The sequence below is a fragment of the Manis javanica genome, chromosome 10 (genome assembly GCF_040802235.1).
Source record: "Manis javanica isolate MJ-LG chromosome 10, MJ_LKY, whole genome shotgun sequence".
NCBI lineage: Eukaryota > Metazoa > Chordata > Mammalia > Pholidota > Manidae > Manis > Manis javanica.
In genome coordinates, this window is record NC_133165.1 from 83,227,234 (window position 1) to 83,253,875 (window position 26,642).

General features: G+C 33.0%; 2 protein-coding genes across 2 annotated transcripts; one reads left to right on the forward strand and one right to left on the reverse strand.

The window, feature by feature from the left end:
- Positions 1–5,037: 5,037 nt before the first annotated feature.
- LOC108402336 (olfactory receptor 9S13-like) lies at positions 5,038–5,985 on the reverse strand. The gene has a single exon (XM_017668810.1). The coding sequence runs from the start codon at positions 5,983–5,985 to the stop codon at positions 5,038–5,040; it is 948 nt and encodes a 315-aa protein (XP_017524299.1).
- A 13,562-nt stretch (positions 5,986–19,547) lies between these two features.
- LOC108402331 (olfactory receptor 9K2-like) lies at positions 19,548–20,554 on the forward strand. Its single transcript, XM_073214219.1, has one exon. It carries the CDS (start codon positions 19,604–19,606, stop codon positions 20,552–20,554), a length of 951 nt encoding a protein of 316 aa, XP_073070320.1. The 5' UTR covers positions 19,548–19,603.
- The last annotated feature ends 6,088 nt before the right edge of the window (positions 20,555–26,642 follow it).

The following is a 26,642-nucleotide window of genomic DNA, read 5'->3' on the forward strand; positions in this document are numbered from 1 at the left end:
CATAGAAGTAAATGAAGAGAAACTGGGGGGAAAGACACCAGAATAGGAACACAAGGCAGAAACCTCCGCCCATACACACACCAAGAAAGCAACTATAAGCAAATACAACTAACCCTGAAAATGACATGAAGCCTGCAGAACAGACCACCAACACCTGGGGAAGAAGAGAAGACCACACTGAGAAGGGTAAAGTGGCATCATGCTTATACACACACATGCATGTGTATGTATTTATTTTTCCTCAGCTTTTTTAGATATAACTGACATATAGAATTATATATAGCATAAAATTTCTTCAAATTTTATGAATGAATATCTCATTATGTGTATATAGCACATTTTCTTTAGCCATTCATCTGTCAAAGGGGACTTACTTTGTTTCCATGTCTTCACTATTGTGAATAGTGATGCAATGAGCATTAGGGTGCACATATCTCTTTAAAATAATGATTGCATTCCTATGCATACTGACCCAAAAGTGGGATTGCTGGGTCATATGGTAGTTCTATTTTTAACTATTTGAGGAACATTCATAGTGTTTTCCATAGTGGCTGAGCCAATTTACATTCCCACAAACTGCACAAGGCTTCTCTTTTCTCCATGTCCTCACATTTCTTATCCACTGTCTTTATGATAATAGCCATTATAAAAGGTGTGAGGTGATATCTCACTGAGGTTTGGATTTGCCTCAATTAAATGGTGATGATTGTGATATTGGTGATTTGTGATACTGAGCATCTTTTCATATAGCTTTTGGCCATTTCATTCTTTTGCACCATTTATTGAAAAGACTGCCCTCTCCCCGTTGAGTATTCTTGGTTCCCTTGTTAAATATCAGTTGACCATGCATGCATGAGTTTATTTCTAGGCTTTTAATTCTGTTCCAGCAGTCCATGTGTCTATTTTATCCCTGCGCCCTACTGTTCTGATTAATATAGTTTTGTAGTATTGTTTGAAATCAGGTAGTGTGATGCCTCCTACTTCATTCTTTTTTCTCAAAATTTCATCTTTTGTGGTTCCATACAAATTTTAGGATTGTTTTTCTATTTCTGTGAAAAATACCATTGGAATTTTCATAGAGATTACATTGACTCTTTACATGGTTTTGGGTAGCATGGCATTTTTAAAATGTTAACTTTTATGATTAATGAACACAGGGAATCCTTCCATTATTTGTGTCTTATGCAATTTCTTTCATCAATGTCTTATAGTTTTCAGTGTATGTCTTTCACCTCCTTGTTTTAACTTATTTTTAATTATTTTATTGTATTTAATGATACTGTAAATGGGAATATTTTATTTATTTATTTTTTCAGATAGTTTTTTGTTAGTATAGAAATGTAACTGATTTTTGTTATGTTGATTTTCTATCTTGTAACGTTACTGAACTGGTTGATTAATTCTAACAATTTTTTTGGTGGTGACTTTAGAATTTATATGTAAGATTCATTTGGTCTACCATGTTATTCAGGTCCACTCTTTCCTTATTAAATTTCTCTCTGGATCTCCAGTGTGGAGAGTAGGGTATTGAAGAGCCCTCTTATTATTGTATAACTGTTTATTTCTCCCTGCCGTTCAGTTAATAATTGTTTTAAATATTTAGGTGTTTCAATGTTGGGTGCATATATGTTTACTGTTGTTATATCCATTTGATGAATTCATCCTTTTGTCACTATATGGTTACCTTCTTTGTCTAATGTGACTGAGTTTTATAATTCACATAGGGTTTCTTCATTTCTTTCCTCTTTTTTTCTTTCTGTTCCTGTCTAATTTCAAATAACCTGTCTTTTAGAGTTTTCTTCTGCATGTTCAGGTCTGTTGTTGAAACTCTCTATTGAATTTTCAATTCTGTCTATATTCTTCAGCTCCAGAATTTCTGTTTAGTTCTTTACAGTTTTTATTTCTTTATTAAACTTCTCATTTCATTCATGTCTTTTCATGATTCCATTTAGTTGTCAATCTCTATTCTCTTTCATTTCACTGAATGTATTTAAGATGATTATTTTGAATTATTTGTCAGGCAAGTTGTAGATCTCCATTTCTTTGGGGTCAGTTACTGTAGCTTTATTAATTTCCTTTGTTGATGTCATGTTTGCCTGATTCTTCATGATTGCTGTATCCTTGTGTTGGTGTCTGTGCATTTGAAGAAGCAAACACCTCCTCCAATCTTTATGGACAGATTCCAGTAGGTGAAGACCTTCTGTTGGTTCCCTGAGTTTATGGAACTACCTCCAGAATTGCAGTCATGCAGTCAATTTTGAGTCTGTCACTAGATCTGCAGTGGGGTCTGCAGTTGGCATGCTTATTACCAGGGACTTGGGTGGTTATGGATACTGTCTGCTCCCTGGGTAGATGGGACTTCCTCCAGTAGCTTGCTCATTAGGGTGGCACTAGGACAAGTATATGCTTCAGAGTCCATAGTCAAGTCCTCAGTCAGCAGTCAATCAACAGATGCACAGACAGGAGTGCTGAATCCACTGGACAGCTCGCAGACTGCAGCTGCAAGGGGCCTAGAGCAAAATATAGAGCCCTTACAGGATCTTTGGGGGCACAGATAGGAATGTCTCCTGCCTGTTCTTGTGTCAGCAGGACTGATTTGGGAATGCTGCTGGTGAGCTTACCTCCAGGAACTCCCCGACTGTCGCTGAGAGGGAATGGAGCTGGTTAATGAGCTACTGCAGGGTCCACAACCAGGACTAAGGTTTCATGTCTATGACCCAACTCATGGGCATGGTTCCCCTCAAGTGCCCAGGTGTATTGTGATGGTGACAGAATCAAGCCAAACAGGACTTTATTTGAGCCCTCAGGGGTATGAAACTGCTTCCAGGGATAGTTAGGAAGTCAGCCACCTGGGTCTGGGCCTGGGATCTCAAAATGGTTCTCTTTAGTCTTGGACCTTACCAGGACTTTTACAATCTCCTACCGATCCCAAAGCTCCCATAAAGGTACTTTTGTCCGTGGGTGGATGCCAAATTATTGTAGTTCAGGAGGGATATGAGAGGTCAACCTCTTCTTTGGTCATCTTGCTAACATCACCCCTCCCTTTCTCTCTGTAATTTTTTAATGATACTTTTCTCCTGCACAATCTAAAAAGTCTTATAATTTTCCACATTGAGGTCTTATACAACTTTTGCTAAATTATCTTAAATCCTCTAGAATCTCTGATATACATGTAAGCGTTGCAGCCTTTTAATTATAGCTTTTTACTACTGTTCTATAGATATGAAATTGATTTTTTGTTAATCTAAACATCTTCATAAGCTCTTCAGCTTTTCTTTGTAAATAATCAAAAGACTATTTAATATTACATTTGATCCCTTAGAGTTTACATTTCTATTTATTATCATATTGTACTTGCTGGACTTACAATAGAACACTCGACTGCATTTGAGTATAATGGATTTTGTCTTTTTTCTAATTTTAAGGTTAACACTTCCAACATTTTCCCCATTAAAATATGTATTTATTGTTAGTATAGATCTAATTTGACAGATTAATGAAGTTATTTTTCTATTTCACTATTTTTAAATCATAAGGTGGTGTTACAATTTATTGAATATTCTACATGAGACAATTTTTTTATATTTCACTCAACAGTAAAGTTATTGTCTAAATAAATCAGTAATATTGAATAAGAAACTTCATGTAAATAATCCTTAAAGAAAACACTAAAAACAGAAAAACTATAAAATTAAAAGCAAATTACATTAAAACTATTTAAAGTTTTCAATGTAATTGATAAAAGTAAAAACAAAAGATAAACTAACTAAGAATCCAACATATGAATTCAGAAAGAAAAGTTTAACAGAACCAGAAGATCTTGGGTAGCTAAATTAAAATAATTATGTAGATATACAAATGTATATGTAGGTATTGTATTACTGAATTTAATGTGTTTATGTATTTATGTATTGTATTAACTTCTATAATTAATTTATTTTTAAATAATTTATTTGTGTGTTGATTTATGTATTTACAAGTTGCAATTTTGAATATATCTAAGCAAAACCAAACTAGAACAATAAACCTATGTGACACCTAGATGTCACATCATAAAGTATGTTGAAAATAATGATCAGGAACTATCATTCTAGTGGTATAATGTCAATGCTTGGTGAATTCAATTAAAGAACAAAAATAGGATAAAATTCTAAGGATTAATAATAGAAACTATAAATAACCACAGATATTGAAATAATTAAATTATTATGAAACACTATTTTATATCACTCTACTGCATTAATTTTTCAAATATAGAGAAAATTAAGGATTTTCAATCAATATACAAGTTGTAAAAATGATCCAAGAACATAAATAGAAAGTAATGAGATTAATAAACATAAGACTGATGAGATTATTAAGCATTTACTAAGACCCCATGAACAAGACAGGTTCACCGCAATCATATCACATTTATTTATTTTTATTTTTTGCTTTATGATGGAATCATTAATTTGGGACAATTTAAGGATATTATTAAGGATATTATTGGTGTGATATTTTGTATCACTTCTTTGGATAATTTGGACCAAGTCAACAGTTTATATTACCATAGCACTTCTCCTTCTCACTTGCAAAGATTGGGCAGTGGTAAACTTAGTTATGATTTAAAGAAAAACAAGAAGCATAGAACATTCAGGAGTGTCTTTTCCCTCCTCCAGTATATAGATGGATATATAGAGATGGATAAATCTTCACACATATTCATATATATTTGCATACATTGTATTAACATATTAATGTGTGTATTAATTTAATATTACTGTATTTTTAAGTCTCAATCTTGAATAAACCTAAAGCAAAACATGAACAACAAACCTGTATAATAGCTGGATATCACACCATAAAATAATTATTTATGAATATGAAAAATCTATATTGATTTTTAAATTCATTTTTAAAGAAGCTATTCATGCCAAAAAATAATATAAACTTTTATCTTCAAAACTTTTAGATGGCTTTACTTGAAAGCATTTTATAAAAAATTACTGACAATATTGCTTTCAGTCCATTCTAAGTTTTATAGATTACTGGAGGTCAATGAAAAGCTATTTTCTTCAACAGTATCTTTTTCACAGCTTTTTTTACCTCCCTATTTCTTAGACTATAAATCAGTGGATTCAACATAGGGATGATAAGAGTATAGAACACAGCTATAATCTTGCTTTTTTCTGGTGAGGAGATGGCCCCAGGTTGGGCATACATGAAGAAGACAGTCCCATAAAATAAGCTCACCACGGTAATGTGAGAACTGCAAGTGGAGAAGGTCTTACTCCTGCCATGGGTTGAGGGAATCTTCAGGACAGTGGAGAGGATATAAGCATAGGAAACCAGTATCACAGTTGTAGTAGTGACGATGATGAGAGCAGAGAAAATAAACAGTACAATCTCATTCACAAAGATGTCAGCACATGAGATCTGGATGAGGGCTGGGACATCACAGAAAAAGTGGTCCAATCTGTTTTCTCCACAGAAACGCAAACTGAAGGTGAAACCTGTTTGTATCATGGAGTTGATGCATCCACAGGTATAGGAGCCAATCACCAAAAGAACACAAGCCTGCTGAGACATACGTAGAGTATAGAGGAGAGGAGAGCAAATAGCTGAGAAACGATCATATGCCATGACGGCTAGAAGAAAGCCTTCAGTCCCAACACAGAGAGCAAAGAAAAAGAACTGTGTTACGCAGCCATTGTAAGAAATTTTCTTGTCCTTGGACAAGAAAGTAGCCAGGGTTTTGGGAGCAATGACTGTAGAGTAGCAGAGATCTAAAAAGGACAAATTTCTGAGAAAGAAATACATAGGTGTTTGAAGTCTGGAGTCAGTTTCAATGACAACTAGCATGCTGATGTTTCCCACCAGAATGACCACATAGATAACCAAGAAGAGTGAGAATAAGAGAATCTGTACTTCTGAAGATGTTCTGAATCCCAGGAGAACAAACTCTGTCAGCTCTGAGTAATTCCTATTCAGCTCATTCTTCATAGCTGACACCTATATGAGAAAATGAGTGGATGATCATAAAGCCTGTGGAAAGCCTTGTCAACTTTTGATTCCTAAAGTTCCTGGTGAAAGAAAAATGTTAATAGAAATTTAGGTTTCCTAAAGCAAAACAGAAGGAACATAATAGCAGTGGACTCATAGATATGGAGAAGGGATGAGTGGTTACCAAAGGGGAGGGGTTGGGAGGGTGGGTAGTGAGGGAGAAGGGGATTAAGAGGCACTATAATTTGCACTCAAAATATAGGTAGATTACAGGAATGGTAGTATAGCACAGAGAATACAATTAAGGACTCTATAACACTTTACTACATTGATAGACAGTGACCAATATGGAGGGGGTGAGGATATGATAATATGGGTGAAAGTTGAACCACTGTGTTGTGTACTTGAAACCAACATAAGATTGTATATCAATGATACTTTAATTTTAAAAATTGTGGTAATAGTTGTACAATCCTGTGAATATACCAAAACCCATAAAATTGTACATGTTAAGTGGATGAACTATATATGGTATGTAAATTATATCTCAATAAAGCTGTTGAAACAAAAAACAAGAAATAAAAAAAGTCCTCACATAAGTGAGCCCACAGATTTCAAACTTGTGTTATTCTAAGGCCAGATGTATATTTCTACAATAAAAATCAGCCTAATAAGAAAAAAAAGAAATTGAGGTTTCTTTAGCAACACATGACAGAATAGCCTTACGTATGGAAGTACAAGTACCCAAATACATTATATATAATTTTCCCATTAGGTATCATTATGGTATGGGAAATGTGGATAGGCAAGGATGTTTGGGACAGTCACTTAATCCATTTGTTCTGAGTTTTGGTTACAGAAGGACTGAGCCCAAATCTTATCCCTCTCAGTCTAAAGGAATCTAACCTATGCATTCAATACCTTGAAGTCTTCTGTCAAATGAAAGATACTAATACCCACTTTATAGGATGGTTGTGAGAATAATATGAAACTGAGTGTGATTACTAGAACACCTTAAAGCAAAATAAATGTTAGTCAAATAAATAAACAAGCAAACAAGTATCTAAAGAATCATTTTTGCTTTAGGAATGGAAAATTGGTTGAAAACATAGGACAATTCCTTTTCCCACCACAAAATGCAATTACTTTGACTCTCTCAAAACATTCTGTTATTTAAAAGACATTAGGAAACATGGGATTAGTGTTTCATGCAGTAGAATGAAGCATCAGTCTTAAAGAAAATTATCTGAACTGATAAGTCAAACTTTACCTCCTATACTAACCATACACAGTTCAAACTCTACCTCCTATTGTAAACAGCAAATCTCAGAGCTAATAGCTCTGTTCCATTGTTGACCACCAAACTCCAGCAAGTCTTTTTCCTTTTATTGCCAAGTGATAATATTTCACATATGAATTGTTCTGTTTATATAGAAGCATGATTATTGAAGTATAAGATTAACTTTCCCAAAAGAAGTATTTTTTCTTCGTATATGTTGTTAAGTTAAACTGAAGACATTAATGCAAATAAAGAGGTCAAAAAAATCTGTAATACATAAGTTTTGCTTTTTTAATTAAAAAAAACTATCAATCTTAATATAACATGTACATGGGGAAAATATTAACAATTTTAAGATATCAGAAAACATTAAATCCAACTGGAAAAAAAGTAATGTTATGCTATAATTCTGTGGTTTCATTACTATATTTAATTTCTGGACTCACACAAAAAAAAATCCTTCCCTTCAAAGAATTTAATACATTTGAAGTCACATTTCTTTTTAGAAATTTTCATAAAATTAAAAGTACAGTTGAGTCAGAAAAAGTTAAACTGATTTGCTTTCTATTTCTGTATTTTTGTGAAGTCAAATATTTTATTAATTAAAAATATTTACTTCACACAAGGCTGAGTTTTAACCCATGTCCTATCACTCACTGGTTAAGTAATCTTGGGCAAAATGTTCAAATTTCATAAGTCTCCATTTCTTCACCAGCAAAATATTAGAACTTTTACCCCATAGGATTCTGTTGTAAGAATTAAATAATGTATATTAATTACATGAAATATATAGCACTTAGGAAATAGAAAGTGCTCAATAAACGATACATAAGAATTTGAACAAAAAAAGAGACTTTCGCTAAATAAAGAAAAGAATCTTCAGAAAAAGTTATGATTTTTAAAACCAGGTACCTCACTTGAGATCCAACAGATTCCAAAGAAGCATCATTGAAGAATTTTAGTAGCTGATTGTTCCTTGAAAGGAAGCTCTGAGGAAAGTGCAGTTAATTACAAAGTGCTTCACAGTATATATTAGACATATTCAACTATCTGAGTATACTCAATAAGTAGACATATTTATTTATAAATATCATGACTCAATTTTATTTATTAGAACCAAAGATAATTTTAGACTGGGACCTCAGTTTGAACCTCAGAAAGTATCTTATTCTTTATATTATGCAAGGAAGTATATTTTTTCCTATATATTATCTACCATAAGTACTAAGTTCTTTGTTATAGCCATAGTTATTCTTAAACCAAGAAAGTGAATTAGGAAAAATACATTTACGAGTGTGATTTTTTGAAAAACAAAAAAGACCCCAGAGGTCAATTAGGTCAGTGTTTGCCAACTTACCTGAGAATCAGCTGGGAGAGGTTTTGTTTTGCTTTGCTTTTAATACTGGTTCCCGCATCACACCTCATTCTTAATTCAAACATTGAAAATTATCTACTAGTGGAAGGAGTGTAAGCAGGCTTTCATTTATTTTTTAACATTCCCAACTAACTCCAAGGAAATCAGTCCCTATGTAGAAGTGAGGACCAATAAATTTTATCTTCTTATGTTTCTAAGAAGAATGGTAATATTCTCACTCAAAGTCATTATTAATTATAAGGATTCTTCTAAATATTCTTATTTAGAATATTTAAGAAAGAAGGATGTTCTTAACCCTTCATTGCATTGTTTTACAAATGTCACTTCCAGAAATTTCTGTCTTTATTCAACAAATATCTAATAAATATCACCCATTTCTTGTTTCTCTGAGGCCAATGATGCATAAACTAGTTAGACTTGTTTAATAGTGATCACTAAATACTTATATATAACCAGGTTCACTCCCACTTCAAGGCATTCCTTCATTTCCACCTACAATAAAGGTGTATCTTGGGTTGTAAAAGACCTTTTAAATAATGGTATAAAAATAGAGAGTGTATTTTATATATAGCATGAGGTCTTAGTCTGGATTATTTGCAGAAGCTTCTGAGATTTTATAAAATCTCAATAACTGTAAACAAAATTTTGTGCATTTACATGACAGATGGTTTTCTTGATTTTTATCAAATTCTAAAAACAATTTTAACCTCAAATTATTAGGAAAAAAATGATACATCAACTAAGTCAAAAATATTTAGACAAGAAAAACAAAGAGCATATGTGAATTTTCTTACCCTTCAAATTTGCAAGGTATCTTTTAATATGCAACATTCATTCAACTAATATCATAATACATGGTACTTAATATTATATTTATTTTATTAATTCTTTATAAATTTTTTAAGCATATAAAACATTTTATAAAATACCTTTTAATAGCCACTACTTTAAAATTCTATAACACTTCTTCTGTACTGATTTATAGTAACTTGAGTATTCTGACATGATTAAAACACTACAAAAAAAGAAAACCATTAGACCAATATTCCTGATAAACATAGATGCAAAAATCCCCAAAACAAATTCAAAAATACATCAAAGGATCATCCATCCAAGCCAAGTAGGATTTATTCCATGGATGTGATGATGTTACAGTATTTGTGAATCAATCAATGTGATATACCACATTAACAAAAGGAAGGATAAAAATGATATGATCATCTCAATAGATGTTGAAAAAACATTTGACAAAATTCAACATCCATTCATAATAAAAGCTCTCAACAAACTGTGTATAAAGGGTAAGTACCTCAATGTAATAAAGGCCATATATGACAAACCCAAAGCTAACATTCTGCTCAATAGCAAAAAGCTTTCCTCTAAGATCAGGAATAAGACAAGGATGTCCATTCTCACAGCTTTATTCAACATAGTACTGGAAGTCCTAGCCATGGCAATCAGACAAGATAAAGAGATAATAGGCATCCAAATGGTAAGGAAGAAGTAAAACTGTCACTACTGGCAGGTGACATGATATCATATAGAGAAAATCCTATATATTCCACCAGAAAAACTATTAGAATAACTGGATTCAGCAAATTTGCAGGGTACAATATTAAAACAGAGAAAACCATTGCATTCCTATATACTAACAACAAACTATCAGGAAAACAACTCCATTTATAATTTCATCAAAAGAGTAAAATACCTAGGAATAAACCTATCCAAAGACATGAAAGACCTGTACTTGGAAAACCATAAGACACTGATGAGAGAAATTAAAGAAGACACAAATGAATGGAAACCTATGCTCATGCACAGGAAGAAGTAATATTGTCAAAATGACCATCGTCAAAATGACCATTCTGCCCAAAACAATTTACAGATTCAATGCAATCCTTGTCAAAATAGTAATGGCATTTTTCAATGAATTAAAGCAAAAAATCCTAAAATTCACAGGGAACCACAAAAGTCTGTGAATAGCCAACACCATTCTGAGAGAGAAGAACAAACCTGGGAGTATTACACTCCCTGACATCAAGCTATGCTACGAAACTACAGTAACCGAAACAGTATGGTGCTGGCACAAGAACAGTCCCATAGCTCAATGGAACAGAATACAGAGCCGAGATATAAATCCATGGATATGTTGTCAATTAATATATGATAAAGGAGCCATGAATATACAACAGGAAAAAGATAGTCTTTAATAAATGATGTTGGGAATACTGGACAGCTACATGCAAGAGAATGAAACTGGATTACTATCTAACTCCATTTACAAAAGTAAACTCGAAATGGATTAAAGACTTAAATGTAAGTCATGAAACCATAAACCTCTTAAAAGAAAACAGGCAAAAATCTCTTGAACATAAGCATGTGCAATTTTTTTCTGGTCATATCTCCCCAGACAAGTGAAAAAAAACAGAAATGAATAAATGGAACTACATCAAACTAAAAAGTTTCTGTACAACAAAGGACATCATCAACAAAGCAGAAAAACAGTCGATAGTAGGGGAGAATATATTCATAAATGATCTATCTGAGAAGGGGTTTACTTAGCAAATATATAATGAACTCATGACTCAACCAAAAAAAAAAAGAAAACAAATAACTAGATTATGTTGATAGATAGTAGCTGTACTAGTGGGGGTGAGGATTCAAAAATATGGGTAACTGTTGAACCTCTGGGTTACATACTTCAAACTAACATAAGATTGTATATCAATGATACTTCAATAAAATAAAAATAGGCAAAGGACCTGAACATTTTTCCAAAGAAAAAATACAGATGGCCACAGGCACATAAAAAGATACTCTACATCACTAATCATCAGGGAAATACAAATAAAAACCACAGTGAGGTATCACCTCACAATAGTCAGAATGGCCACTATCCAAAAGACAAGAAATAATATGTGTTGGTGAGGATGTGGAGAAAAGGGAATCTGCCTTCACTGTTGGTGGGAATGCAAATTGGTGCAACCACTGTGGAAAGCAGTATGGTGGTTCCTCAAAAAACTAAAAATAGAAATACAATGTGACTCAGTATTTCTACTTCATGGAATGTACCTGAAGAAAAAAAAAATCCCTAGTTCAAAAAGATGTATATATCTCTATGTTTATTGCTGCATTATTTATAATAGTCAAGCTATGGAAGCAACCTAAGTGTCCATCAGTAGATGAATTGATAAAGAAGATCTGGTAAATATACAAAATGGAATATTATTCAGCCATAGAAAATAGATAAGTCATGCCATTTGCAACAACGTGGATGAACCTAGAGGGCATTATGGTAAGTGAAATAAGCCAGGTGGAAAAGATAAATAGCATATGATTTCACTTACATGTGGAATATAAAAACAGAACAAAACAAAATTAAGAAAACTGCAGTAGACTCACAAAAACTGATGTGACTGTTGGTTGCCATGTGGGAGGGCTTGGGTGGATGGGTAAGGAGGGTGAGGGAGATAAAGGGGCCCAAAATTCTTAATCATAATGTAAGTTGTTCTTGGGGATGGCAATACAGCATGAAGAAAACAGCCAATGATTCTGTAACATCTTTCTATGTTGAAAGATAGTAACTGTGCTAGTAGGAGTGAGGATTTCATAATATGGATAACTGCTGAACCACTGTGTTGTACACTTGAAACCAATATAAGATTGTATATCAGCTATACTTCATTAAAAATAACTTGGAATGAGCATAAAAAACATTTTGCTTTATCATATTGTTCCCAGTATTTTGCAAAACACCAATGAACATAAAGAATGGATTGCTACAATGGAATACTATTCAGCCATAAGAAAGAAACAAATCCTACCACTTGCAACAACATAGATGGAGCTGGAGGATATTATGCTCAGTGAAATAAGCCAGGCAGAGAAGGACAAATGCCAAATGATTTACCTCATTTGTGGAGTATAACAATGAAGCAAAACAGAAGGAATAAAGTGGCAGTAGACTCTGAGACACCAAGAAGGAACTAGTGGTTACCAAAGGGGAGGGGTGCTGGCGGGGGCAGGTAGGGAGGGAGGGAGAAGGGGATTAAGGGGTATTATGTTTATACCCATGGTGTAGGGGATCATGGGGAGAACAGTGTAGCACAGAGAAGGCACATAGTGAATCTGAGGCATCTGGCTGCACTGATAGACAGTGACTGCATTGGGGTATGGGTGGGAACTTGATAATATGGGTAAATGTAGTAACCACATTGTTTTTCATGTGAAACCTTCGTAGGAGTGTATATCAATCATACCTTAATAAAAAATTAGAAAAAAAAAAAGAATGGATTGCTATTTTTAAAGTCTTCTTAGTGAAGAGTTCAATCTGAGTTGTTAGTCTTTTTAGACATGCTTATTTACAAATAATGCAGATTTTGCCTCTAATTGTGCTTTGGAGAAGTTTAATATCTAGAAACAAGAGCTTGTTTGTTTTCCTTGCTTTATTTTCAGTTTATCACCATTGAAAGCTGCTAGTGGGAAGTATTTCTCATAGACATTATAATCCATTTAAGATTTTACTTGGAATGAAAAATCCATTAAATGGATGGCCTCACTTTATTTTTTAATAATATTTTAGTTGATTTACTATGGAAGAATAACGTACAAAGATTACATCTGTCTTTCTTGTATTGGAAGACTTCAGATCCATACAAAAGCATTGTCCTTTTGCACATTAACCTCATACATATCCTTATTTCTTCCACTGATTTTGTCCCTGTGATGACGTACATGTTTAGTGGCACAGTTCAGCTGATGAAAACAGAAGTGATTATTGTTTATATTTCCTAAACCCAATTAAATCAGACTTTTATTGTTTCCTTCCTTCCTTCTTTCCCTCTTTTGTCCCCTTTGGATTCTGCAGATTGGAATGCAAATGGAGAATTCTAAAATCTTGGGCATGGATATTTCTGGCTTTCAGTAACAAAAAAAAACTAATTAGAAATAGAAATATTTGGTCATATAAAGAATAGAAGTAACATGGGATAATTCATAGATAGTTCTAAATGAGAAAAATATATTTAAACAAACTTGCTTTGTATTTATTTAGAGCTATTATGGCTATAAAATACCTTTAAGTTAAATACAGTGAAGTGATAGAGAAAGGAAGTAATTTTTATTCTAATTTTATGAATGTGAAAATAGAAACAAAAACAGATTTTTAGAGGCTTAAAGTCATGACACTGAGCACCATAGTGGTTTACTATTCATCAATCTATCATATTATATAAATAAAACTGATAAATGATGAATTTTTAAATTCACATACAATGGAAATGTCTTTTAAATTTCTTTAAATATAAAAATCGTAATTTTGTTTATATTATAACATCCATAAATTATAAAATTATATATTGTAAAATCATAAAATATTATATCTTTTAAATTTTTTTGCAGTCATTGGTATGGTTTTACTAATTCTTTTAAGATGGGCTGGGACTATGGAAATATATTAGAATCAATTTGGTTCTTTTACAAATCTTCCTTGAAAAAGCTGAAGATTAATAGAAATGTTGATTTATTGATTTTAGAAGGCAGAGGAATGGTTAAAATAACTTTTGGTAAGTCTAAGTAACTTTTTTAAATGCATATTTCTTAAATTTATATTTTACATAAACATGTTCCTGGTTTCAACAAAAAAAAATGAAGGAAGATGTAACTGAAGTTACATAAAAGAGGAGTGTGTTTAGAATGAACAAATTAAATATATTAGATGTTCTTCAGAGTGAATACTACTTCTTAACTTAGTAAACCCTCCAGTATATGTGAAATTGAGCACATTCAGGAAGAAAAAAAAAATATGAAAGAGGGCAAACCTTTAACAGTTTTTCTGGAATGTGGATTGTATTTCCTCACTGCTCAGATCATGACTCAAATTGCTAAGATAAACAAGTAAAAATTGTGGGTCATCTCTCTCTCTTTTTGCTTTAGTTGATGTACTTTTTCATTGATTAAACCAACAACTAGATCTGGAATGGGTCCTGAGAGGAATTATCTCATGTGGAGGGATATCAGAGTGGGGACTTTCCCTCTGGGAGATACTAATCTGGTATGAAGGTCTCTCTTACCAATGATATATTTTGTATCATAATGCAGAAAGAAACATAAGAGAATGAATTATTTATTAGTAAGCTCACCAAACCTTTAGAAAGTTAGAAGGGCTCTCTAGTAAACATAAGAACTAACCTGCTACTTACAGAACAACAAAAATCTTTGGATGAGGAATACTTGATTTTCCTTAATTTTCATGATTTGCAGAGGTACATTCATAATTTGAGTGGAAGACAACTCTTACTTTTAGAAACTCATTTCTACTCTAAATACATAGTGCTTAAATTAGAGAAAAATTAATACAGATAATTACTTAGAGTAATCTAAATAGTGAATGGAAGAGCTGGGGAAAAAAGGAGAATTTGAAGTACCACAGAGATTAGCAAGAGCTGGCACGCATACCTCCATCTATGATTTCAAGGCACAAGAAGAGGTGGTGTTAAAAGATCCCAGAAGCCTGGAAATTTCTTCAAGAGTGAGAACGAACTACAGTTGGGTTTGCCCACTAAGTGGTAGAACCAAAAAGTGAAGCATCCCAAGAAGCATATTGAAACAAAGAAATTTCACACCATCCTCAGGCTGGCCATTGAGGTAAAAGCAGCATCTCTAGGACCCTAGCGATCCTATTTTATTCTGATAATTCCCTTTGGCATTTCTTATACTGCAGATTTGGCCTAACGTATTCTCTTAGTTTTCCTTTCCTCGGAATCTGAAAAGGTCCTTATCTTGTCTTCAATTCCAAAGGATAGTCTTCCTGGAAAATGCTGTTTGGTTTGGTCCCCCTGCCCATCTTTGAAGATGTTCCTCCGTCTCTGGTTTGAGTTTTTTTTTTTCGACAAAAAGTCTACGCTTTAACTTTTATTTGTTCGTATGAAATATCTCTTTTTCTCCTCTTTCTACTTTGATAATGTCCTCTTTTTCACTCATTTTCAGAAATTTTATGCTGAAGTTCTTTCATTTGTTCTGTTTTGTTTTTTCTGTTTATCCTGCTTGGGTTTTTTGTGAATTGCCTTGCATCTCTGTGTTTACAGTTGTCACCAACTTTGGAAAAAAATTCCCATTATAGTTTCTATATTTTTTGGTCCCTATTCTTCCTATTACATTGTAATATTTTCTCAGTTGTTATTGAATGTCTGTTCACTGTTTCCTATTTAACTCTATGCTTGTGTTTATTTTTATTGTTGTGTATTCAAGTTTAAAACTTTTTTCCTTGATTGGTTTCCTTTTCTTGGGACTTACAGTTTTTCCCTGCTTATTGTACAATATCTGAAAATAGTTGAAATCATAGTTGAAAATAGCTGAAAATAAAAATCATTTATTTTCTCCAAGGTTTAGCTTTTTTAATGGAAGGCAAATCTTCAAGTAGTTATTTTTTCATTAGTAGAAGTGGAAACATTGTTGGTTAATTATTTTTCAAATGTTAAATGACTTTTACATTTGTAGTATAAACATATTCAGTAAGATTGTCTGATTCTTTACATATTGGGGTATTTAATTTGTTAATATTCTGTTTAGAACTTTTTAACTTATGAGAGATTTATCTATATTTTTTTAATTTTATTGTCTGTTTGAGACTTATGACAGAATCAAATACACAGTTTGGAAGTGTTTCCTTAATGACTATTCCTAATAGAGTTTATATAAGAATGCTCTCTTTTAAATGTTTGGAAGTAAATACTGGTAAAGTCATTTAGGCAATAACTGTTCTTCATGGGAAAATTATTCATAAAAAGTTAATTACTTTAATAGATATTCTAAAGTTCATATTTCTCATTTATACATCATTTTGTTCTATTTAAAATATTTTCATTTAAAATCATCAGTATTTGTTAAAATTACTTACTATATTCATTTTTTAATATCAGGAAGATGTATAGTGATACCCTTTTTCATTCCTGAACTTGTGATTTCACGTTGTTTTCCTTTGTCAAATTGGCCAGGGTTCTTTACATATTACACTAAACTTCCATGAATCAATGTTAGTTAGCCATGTGAATATCCCACTATCCATATTTTTCTACTTGGTTTTTATCTATATATAATTTACTATCTTTTATTTTTTCACTTTGACTTCCTCTTTTCTATTTTATGTTATTAAGATGGAAGATTAATCTGAATATTCCTTTCTCCTTTATTACATTTACCTGTAAGTCTTTGTATATTCCCCTAAGTAGTTCTTTTCTACATCCTGGAAGTTTAGAGATATCATAATTTATAATTTAATACAAACTAAGTTACATGTAGTTTGATTTCTTTCTTACCCATGGATAATTAGGAAGTCTTTATCTTTAATGTCCATGTTCATGGTTTTCAAGTTATCTGTTACTGGTTTCTATATTAAGTTGATCTGATCAAAGAGTACACACTGAATGATTTCAGTCATTGAATTTGTTTATAGTTTGTTTATGTTCCATCTACTGGGAATGACAGTTAAGTGTTTCTTATGTAATTATAAACAGCAGCATGCTGTTATTGTTAATGTTTTGTGGGAAGTTTGGGGATGAGAAAAAGTATATTGGATTCTGCTACATTTTATAGATTAGATACGCAAGCTTTGCCCCACAACAAAGTTGGAGTCATTGGAAAATTAAAATGCTACTTGGGTTCTTGACACACATTTTGTTCTATCAGTTAGATCCATACAGACTCAGAAATTAGAAGGGCATAGTTAATTGTGGGTCAACTTTCTGTTCATTTGTACTTTCTACCAGTTACAAACTTTGTAGAAACATGTATATTATTTTCTGCAGCATTGTTTTGTCCTCAGCTTCCTAGAGAAGTTATTTTGATGGATGAAGGAGAGACATATTTTTGCTTCTATGTATTTTATTCTTGCATCAGAGTTATGGTGTTATGTTTCTAAGTCATAGCTCCAATGGTGGCCTCTCTTTGTAAACAAATCCTATATGCTGTAAGGATCATTGCAATAGGGTCAGTCAGAAGTTCCTCCAGCCTTTCCTAATTTGATAGGCCTCAATTCACCTTAGTTAATAGTATCATGTTTAAAATGCCTAAACTGTCTTTTCTTCCAACACTGACTAAATTGTTAACATTGTATTATAACAATGAGAAGTTCTGGCCTAATATCATTTTGCTATCTACATATAGCAAAAAAAAATCCAGATAAATTCTAGACATATTTTTTAATTAAAAGAGATATTTTCAAAAAATAAGATTATAGTTAATTTAAGGAAATAGGGAAAAATGACATCTGATTGTATTGGGCTCATTAAATGTTGTTGTATCTCCAGTTCTCACTTAATTTTTTCAGAAATTATTAAAGAATTTTTAAATATAAGTCCTGATTGCTTATAAACATTTTTACTAAGAATTTTCATAATATTTCTATTGAATGCTGTCATTTTGTCTATTGTATTTTTAAAATGTTTAGTATTTAAATAAGGGAAAGCATAGAATTAGCAAAACATCTTAATTTGGATTTGTGATTTAGAAGTCACTTATTATAGCAGGAAATACATCTTTCAAGAAATACAGATATCCATAATTTAGAGTGAATTTTTGTCTTTATTAAACCATAGTAAATGTAAAATATTACATAGTTTAAAATAGTCATTTATCCAAAAATTTTCTCATATAGTACTAAATTTTAATGTTTCTCTATGCCTAATCATATGTCTGCTGGGATAATTACCAGAAAGTTTTTGTCAATGAAGAAAATGAAGTCCATAGAAACTCCCAAAGCATACCCAAACCAGAGAAAGAAAAGTACCTTGTATTTGGACTATTATTAGACTATTAGTTCATAAATCAGGTTACTGCAGTCCTCATGGACAACAACCCTAAAGCCTGCACTTAGGTTTCCATAATTGACTTTATAATTATTCCCCTCCTAGCAGAATCTATCAGAGCATTAGCAAAACCTCAATGATGAAATATCCTGAAGAGAGGTTTCAGAGGAACAAAAGTAACTAAGGCCATCATAAACAACCACTGTTGATACTCTACCAGATAGATGGTCAAGGAACTGGACAACACAACATTGCTAAGGTCCTTAAAGAACCATGGTCATCCCATTATCCTTATTTTAAGATGTGTAAGGTATACTAGAATTCAGTAAAGGAACTTTCCTGTATATACTCTTCAGTTTGTCTCTCCTGACTAAAGAGTGAGATACCTAGAATCAACACAGCTTTAGTAGAAAGTCATTCATTGCAGTATAAAACTGGAATATTCACCAGCTTCAAACGCTGCCTCAAAAATAGAGCTAAATGAATACTGCATTATTAAGTAAACAACTTCTAATGGGAATGAAATACATATAATGAGGCAATAAAAAAAGAGTTTATTTCGGAAAAATGACCTTGACCTAAGACTATGAACATATATTTGGAAAGAGCTTTAAAGAATTTTATTTTAACTAGACTAAGTAATTTTTTGATGTTATTCACTTTACATACCAATAACTTATACAGTTTTACTCTTTTCAAAGAGGGCTACAATAGTGGAAACTAAACAAATTGAGGTAAAATAGGTAAAAACATTTTAAAATATATTTATACTGTCATGTAATGGTTCAAATACTGACTTGGATATCATAATGGCTACAAATACTATAATAGAGATTATAAGTAATATTTCTACTTTAAAGATAATACATTAAGAATAAAAATTCAGAATGTTAGTAAAACTAGCTGAGATATGCTGCTTTCTTGCTGAAGTCACTGCAAAAGTATGATTTAAATACAGTAATTTCAGTCACTGCTTAATACAGTAACAGTCTCAGCAGCATAGTTATCAAATCCAAATTCTTGATTCTTCATGATATTAAAACTTTTATATGTGATAGTTCAGCTGTAAATAATTTACTTCTACAATTAAGCCAGTATACTACTAGGATCAAAGCCAAGAGTTCACTAGTTCTGTCTTGTGCCTCTCAGCAGGTTTCTGCCATGGGAGACAGGGGAACGAGCAATCACTCAGAAGTGACTGACTTCATTCTTGTAGGCTTCAGGGTCTGCCCAGAGCTCCACATTCTCCTCTTCCTGTTATTTCTGCTTGTGTATGCCATGGTCCTTCTAGGGAATGTTGGGATGATGGCCATTATTTTGACTGATCCCCGGCTGAACACACCAATGTATTTCTTCCTAGGCAACCTCTCTTTCGTTGATCTCTTCTATTCATCTGTTATTGCACCCAAAGCTATGATCAACTTCTGGTCTGAGAGCAAGTCCATCTCCTTTGGAGGCTGTGTCACCCAGCTCTTTCTCTTTGTCCTCTTCATTGTGACTGAGGGATTTCTCCTGGCCGTCATGGCTTATGACCGCTTCATTGCCATCTGCAACCCACTCCTCTACTCTGTCCAGATGTCAACACGTCTCTGCACCCAGTTAGTGGCTGGTTCCTATTTTTGTGGCTGCATCAGCTCAGTTCTTCAGACCAGCATGACATTTATTTTATCCTTCTGTGCTTCTCGGGCCATTGACCACTTTTACTGTGATGACCGTCCACTTCAGAGGATTTCTTGTTCTGATCTGTACATTCATAAAGTGGTTTCTTTTTTCTTATGTGGCATTATAATTTTGCCTACCATAATTGTCATTATCGTATCCTATATGTATATTGCATCCACAGTGCTAAAGATACGCTCCATTGAAGGACGTAAAAAAGCCTTCTTTACTTGCAGCTCTCACCTAGGAGTCGTGAGTGTGCTGTATGGTGCTGTCATTTTTATGTACGTCATCCCTGACAGATTTCCTGAGCTGAGTAAAGTGGCCTCCCTATGTTACACCCTAGTCACTCCCATGTTGAATCCTTTGATTTACTCTCTGAGAAACAAAGATGTCAAAGAAGCTTTGAGAAGGATCCTGGGGAAAAACAAATTTTCTTTAATTCTATTTTAAAATGAGTATAACTGAAAGGCCTAGCTACTATGACCATTTTAGGAAGTATTGACTTAAAGGATATACTACAAATTTTTTATCTTAGGAATATTTAATCTTAGAAAGTTTATTTATTTGCAATGCATGTACTTACAGCTGAAGAATACATTTGGACTACATTTTGCCCGGGTTGATGATGGAGTGGAAGGGCTTTCTCTGTACTTCATCTTCATTTTGGGTAAAGAAAAGATTGCCATGTAGTTGGATTTTAGGGAAAATGCATTCAAAGTTTGCTGCTGGCTATCTGAGAATGTTTGGGATGGATTGTTTATCTTCAGTAAGGGATGAGTTATTATACGTATGTTATTTGTAGAGGAAACTAAATCTGATATAAATAAGCAAAAAGAACAAAACATCAGATTTATTGAAGATATATTTTTGAGTGATTAATAAAGGATCAGATACTCTGCAGTTCACACTATCCTAAGGGTGATGGGTAAGTCACTCATAATTGTCCATTGGGTGGATGAGTGACACAATTATTTCATGGTTTCTCTGGATTGGATAAATTATTCTTAAAAATTATCTCTTTTCACAGAAAACTGTAATCAAAATAAACCAAAAATATACATAGTTCATTTTTTGTTATATATTCTTTTGCAAGAATTCATTCATCATATTCATACTTGAATTTTGATACAGTGTTTGCTCTAGAATATTTCCTTGGTATGAACAATCAAATGAGGCAAAACAAAGGGACCAGATTTAACTGGATCAGACTACAGAGCATATACGTCCCAATATGGTTTTAAAACAATAGAACAAGAAGAATTAGTGGAGGCCATCAGCCAGGTAGGAAACCTACAGAGGCACAGCATTCAACACAATGACCAGGGGAATGAAAGCCAAAGGCAGCCCTGGGGAAACCTGCAGCCAGAAGGAACCGCACAAGTCTAAGGTTGTGCCTCTGAGAAGGGACACCAAAGGCTTTCAGAGCAAACTGATTTCAGTAAAACAGCACAGCAAAGTCACTCAAAACAAAAGAGCAGGCAACAACAAAAACACAGAAATTATATTCAAAAATTATTCTGGAGTTTAGAAGTGCAATAACTGAAAGGACATTATACAGTTGGGATCAGACAGTAGGTTGCCTTTGCAGATCGGCTTCCTTCACCTCGTAACATGCATTTACAGTTCCTCCAGGTCTGTTCCTAGTTTCTTAGCTCATTTGTCTTTAATACTCAATACTATTCTATTGTCTGGGTTTACCACAATTTATTTGCCCATTCATCTGATGAAGAATATCATGGTTATTTCCATGTCTTGGTAATTATGATTAAAGCTGATATAACATCCATGTACAGGTTTTTATGTGAACATAAGTTTTCATCTCCTTTGGGTAAATACCAAGGAGCTCAATTGTTCGATCATATAGTAAGAGTACCTTTAGTTTTGTAGGAAACCACCAAAACTCCTTCCAAAGTGGCTGTACCATTTTGCATTCACACTAGCAATGAGTGAGGATTCCTGTTCCACCACATCCTCGTCAGCATTTGGTGCAGTCAGTGTTTTAGGTATTCGCCATTCTAATCAGTGTATAGTAGTGTCTTGTAGATACTCCTGCAATTTACCTTGCTGTAATTTAGTTCCTGCTTAAGCTTAATCTATAGCCAAGACTAGTCTAAGAGAAAGAACAATATGATTTGTGGCGGAAACTAATCGAAGAGAAAAGAACTATGTGTTGCATCTTGGAATCTGGTATGAGTTATGAACAGTGTGTGTCAAGGACTGCAAACAGTTCTCATGATCCTTCTGAGGCACACCCAGATAAGGGTGTTCTGCTGATGGTGTCCTTTGCTGTACAGATGCTTTTTAGTTTAATGGAGCCCCACTTGTTCATTTTTTATTTTGTTTCCCTTTCCCAAGAATGTGTCCAGAAAGAAATTGCTAATGCTTATATTCAAGAGATTTTTGCCTACATTTTCATTTAACAGTTTTATGGTTTCATGTCTTACATGTAGGTCTTTAATCCATTTCAAGTTTAATTTTGTGTATGAAGTTAGACAGTAATCTAGTTTCATTCTCTTGCATATAGTTGTCTCAACACCAGTTATTGAAGAGACTGTCTTTTCCCTTTGTATATACATGACTCCTTTATCATTTATTAATTGACCACATATGCCTCTATTTATTTCTGCACTCTCTATTCTGTTCCATTGACCTAGGGATCTGTTCTTGTGCCAGTACCACAATTTTTTTATTACTGTAACTTTGTACTATAGCTAGAAGTCATGGAGCATAATAACTCCAGCTTTGTTCCTCTTTGTCAGGATTTCTTTGGCTATTCAGGGACTTTTGTGGTTCCATATGAATTGTAGGATTATTTGCACTAGTTCATTGAAAAATGCCATTGGTATTTTGATGGGGTTTGCATTGAATCTGTAAATTGTTCTGGGCAGGATGCCCAATTTAACAATATTACTTCTTCCTATCCATGAGGATAGGATAGATTTCCATTTATTTGTGTCTTCTTTAATTTCTCTCATCAGAGTCTTATGGTTTTCAGGTACAGGTCTGTCACCTCCTTGGTTAGGTTTATTCCTGGGTATTTTTTTTTTGATGCAATTGTAAATGGAATTGTTTGCCTGATTTCTCTTTCTGCTACTTTGTTGTTAGTATATAGGAATGCAACAGATTTATCTGTATTAATATTGTATCCTGAAAACTTGCTGTATCCAGTTATTAGTTTTAATAGGTTTTTGGTGAAGTCTTTAGGATTTTCTATACGTAATATTATGTCATGCAAATAGTGACAGTTTTACTTCTTCATTAACAATGTGGATGCCTTTTATCTCTTTATCTTGTCTAATCACCATGGCTAGGACTTTGAGTACTATATTAAATAAAAATAATGAAAGTGGACATCCTTGCCTTTTTCCTGATCTTAGAGAAAAGCTTTCTGTTATTCACCATTTAGTAGGATGCTAGCTGTGGATTTGTCATATATGACCTTCATTATCTGAGTTATGTTCCATCTATGCCTATTTTATTAAGAGTTTTTATCATGAATGGATGTTGAATTTTGTCAAATGCTTTTTCAGCATCTATTGAGTTGATCGTATGGTTTTTATCCTTCCTTTTGTTGATGTGGTATATCACATTGATTGACTTACAAATACTGTACCATCCTTATATGCATGTGATAAATCCCACTTGGTTGTGATGGATGATCCTTTTGTATTGTATTTTTTATGTATTTTTTAATTCAGTTTGCTAATATTTTGTTGAGGATTTTTGCATCTATGTTCATCAACGATATTGGTCTATGATTTTTGTGTTCTGCAGTGTCTTCAGCTGTTTTGGTATCAAGGTGATTCTAGCCTCATAGAATGAGTTTAGAAGTATTCCCTCCTTTTCTACTTTTTGGAATATTTTAAGAAGGATGGGTATTAGCTCTTCTTTAAATGATTGGTAGAATTCAGCTGTGAAGCCATTTAGTTCAGTGCTTTTGTTTGTTGGGAGATTTTTTTATTACCAATTCAATTCATTACTAGTAATTGGTCTGTTCAGATTTTCTGCCTCCTTGGTCTGCCTTGAAAGGCTGTACTTTTCTAGGAATTTATCCATTTCTTCTATGTTGTCAGTGTATTGGCATATAATTTTTTATCCAATTCTCCAATAATTCTTTGTATCTCTGTGGTGTCAGTTGTAATTTCTCCTTTCTTGTTTCTGATTTTATTTATTTGTGTATTATCTCATTTTTTCTTGATAAATCTGGTTAGGTGTTTGTCAATTTTGTTTATCTTCTCAAAGACCAGGTCTTGGTTTCTCTGATTTTCTTCTATTGTTTTATTCTTCTCTATTTTATTTATTTCTTTTCTGGTGTTTATTATGTCCCTCCTTCTACTAACTTTGGGCTTTATTTGTTCCTTTTCTTCTAGTTTCTTTACTTGTGAGTTCAGACTGTTGATTTCAGATTGTTCTTGCTTCTTGAGGTAGGTCTGTATTGCTATGTATTTCCCTCTTAGAACCACTTTTGTAGCATCCCACAAATTTTGAACTGCTGAATTTTTGTTTTCATTTGTCTCCATGTATGCTTGATTTCTACTTTGATTTGTGCATTGATCCATTAATTATTTAGAAGCATATTATTTAGCCTCCATGTATTTGTGGATTTTTTGTTTTCTTCTTGTAATTTGTTTCTAGCTAGTTTCATAGCATTGTAGTCTGAGAAGTTGTCTGATACAATTTCAGTTTGGGGGGTTTACTGAGGCTATTTTTTGGGGCCTAGTCTGTGATGTATTGTGGAGAAATTTCCATGTGCGCTTGTGAAAAATGTGTATCCTGCTGCTTTTGGGTAGAATGTTCTGTAGATATCTGTTAAGTCCATCTAATCTAATGTGTTGTTCAGCTCCTCTATTTTCTTATTTATTTTCTATCTGGATGATCTGTCCATTGATGTACATGGTGTGTTAAGGTCCCCTAATATGATTGAATTGCAGTCTATATCTCCCTTGAGTTCTCTTAGTATTTGTTTTACATATTTGGGTGCTCCTATATTGGGTGCATAGACACTTTAAATTGTTTTATTCTCTTTTTGGACAGACCCCTTTATCATTATGTCATGTCCTTTGTGTTGATACTTTGTTTTGAATTCTACTTTTGTCTGATATAAGTAATGCTACTCCTGCTTCTTTTTCCTTATTATTTGCATGAAATATTTTCCATCCTTTTACTTACCTCATTCCTCCTCTAAACCAACCTGTCAACTGGAACCCATGCATCTCTGTAAATTAAACTTAATCTCCAAATACATATTAGAAGGTCATAATTCTAACTAACATGGTACAATTATCCTGCACACAACCAAAACTACACTAGCCCATACCCTAGAAGAGAAGGTAAAGTCTTTGAATGATATTTACTCTGCTCCTTGATATCCTATGACTTAAACACTATGATATCAAATTAACACATTTACATCATGTTAATTCATATATATACACTTCAACATGATAAAGTTCTTATATGAAAACCCACAGCTAATGTCATATTCAATGGTGAGAGGTTGAAAGCTTTTCCTTTTTTAGTTCAGAAATAAGACAAGGGACCTATCCTACTCAAAATAGTATTAGAAGTCTTACCTCAAACAATTAGGCAATAAAAAGAAATAAAAGGCAACCAAACTGGAAAGAAGTAAAGCTGTCTTTCTTTGCAGATGACCTAAACTTAAGTTTTAACATGCAGATGACATGAACTTAAGTCTTTAAACCTTAAAGACTCCACCAAAAAACTGCTAAATTAATAAATGAATTCAATGGAGTTGCAGGATACAAAAAACATACAAAAATCAGCTGCAATTCTATACTATCTGAAAAGAGAAACTATATGAAAAAAACTGCCTAAAAAGAAAGAAGAAAATACTTAGGAATAAATTTAACCAAGTAGGTAAAATATCTGTACACTGAAAACTGTGAGACACTGATAAAAGAAATTGTAGAAGACAAAATAGATGGAAAGATACCCATGTTCATAGATCTAAATAATTAATATTATAAAAATATCATACTACCTGAAGCCATCTGCAGTTTCAATGCAATCCCTATCAAATTCCAAAGCCATTTTTCACATAATAGAAAAAATATTCTAAAAACTGTATGGAACCACAAAATATCCTGAATGGCCAAAGCAGTCTTGAGAAAGAAAAAAAGCTGGAACCATCACACTTCCTGAATTTAAACTATATTATAAAACTATAATAATCAAGACAGTATGGTTTCAGTATAAAAATGAACATAAAGATCATGGAAAAGAATAAAAGCCCAGAAATACACCCATGCAAATACGGTTAACAAATATTTGATAAGAGAGCCAAGAGTCTTTTCAATAAATGATTTTGAGAAAACTGGACATTAACATGCAAAAGAAGGAAATTGGAATCCTCTGTTACCCCACTCACAAAAGTTAACTCAAAATGAACTAAAGACTTAAATGTAAGACCTGAAACTGCAAAGCTCCTAGAAAAACATAAAGAAAAAGTTCCTTGGTATTGGTCTTGCAATGATTCTTTTGGCTAGGACATCAAAAGCACGAACACAAAAACAAAAAC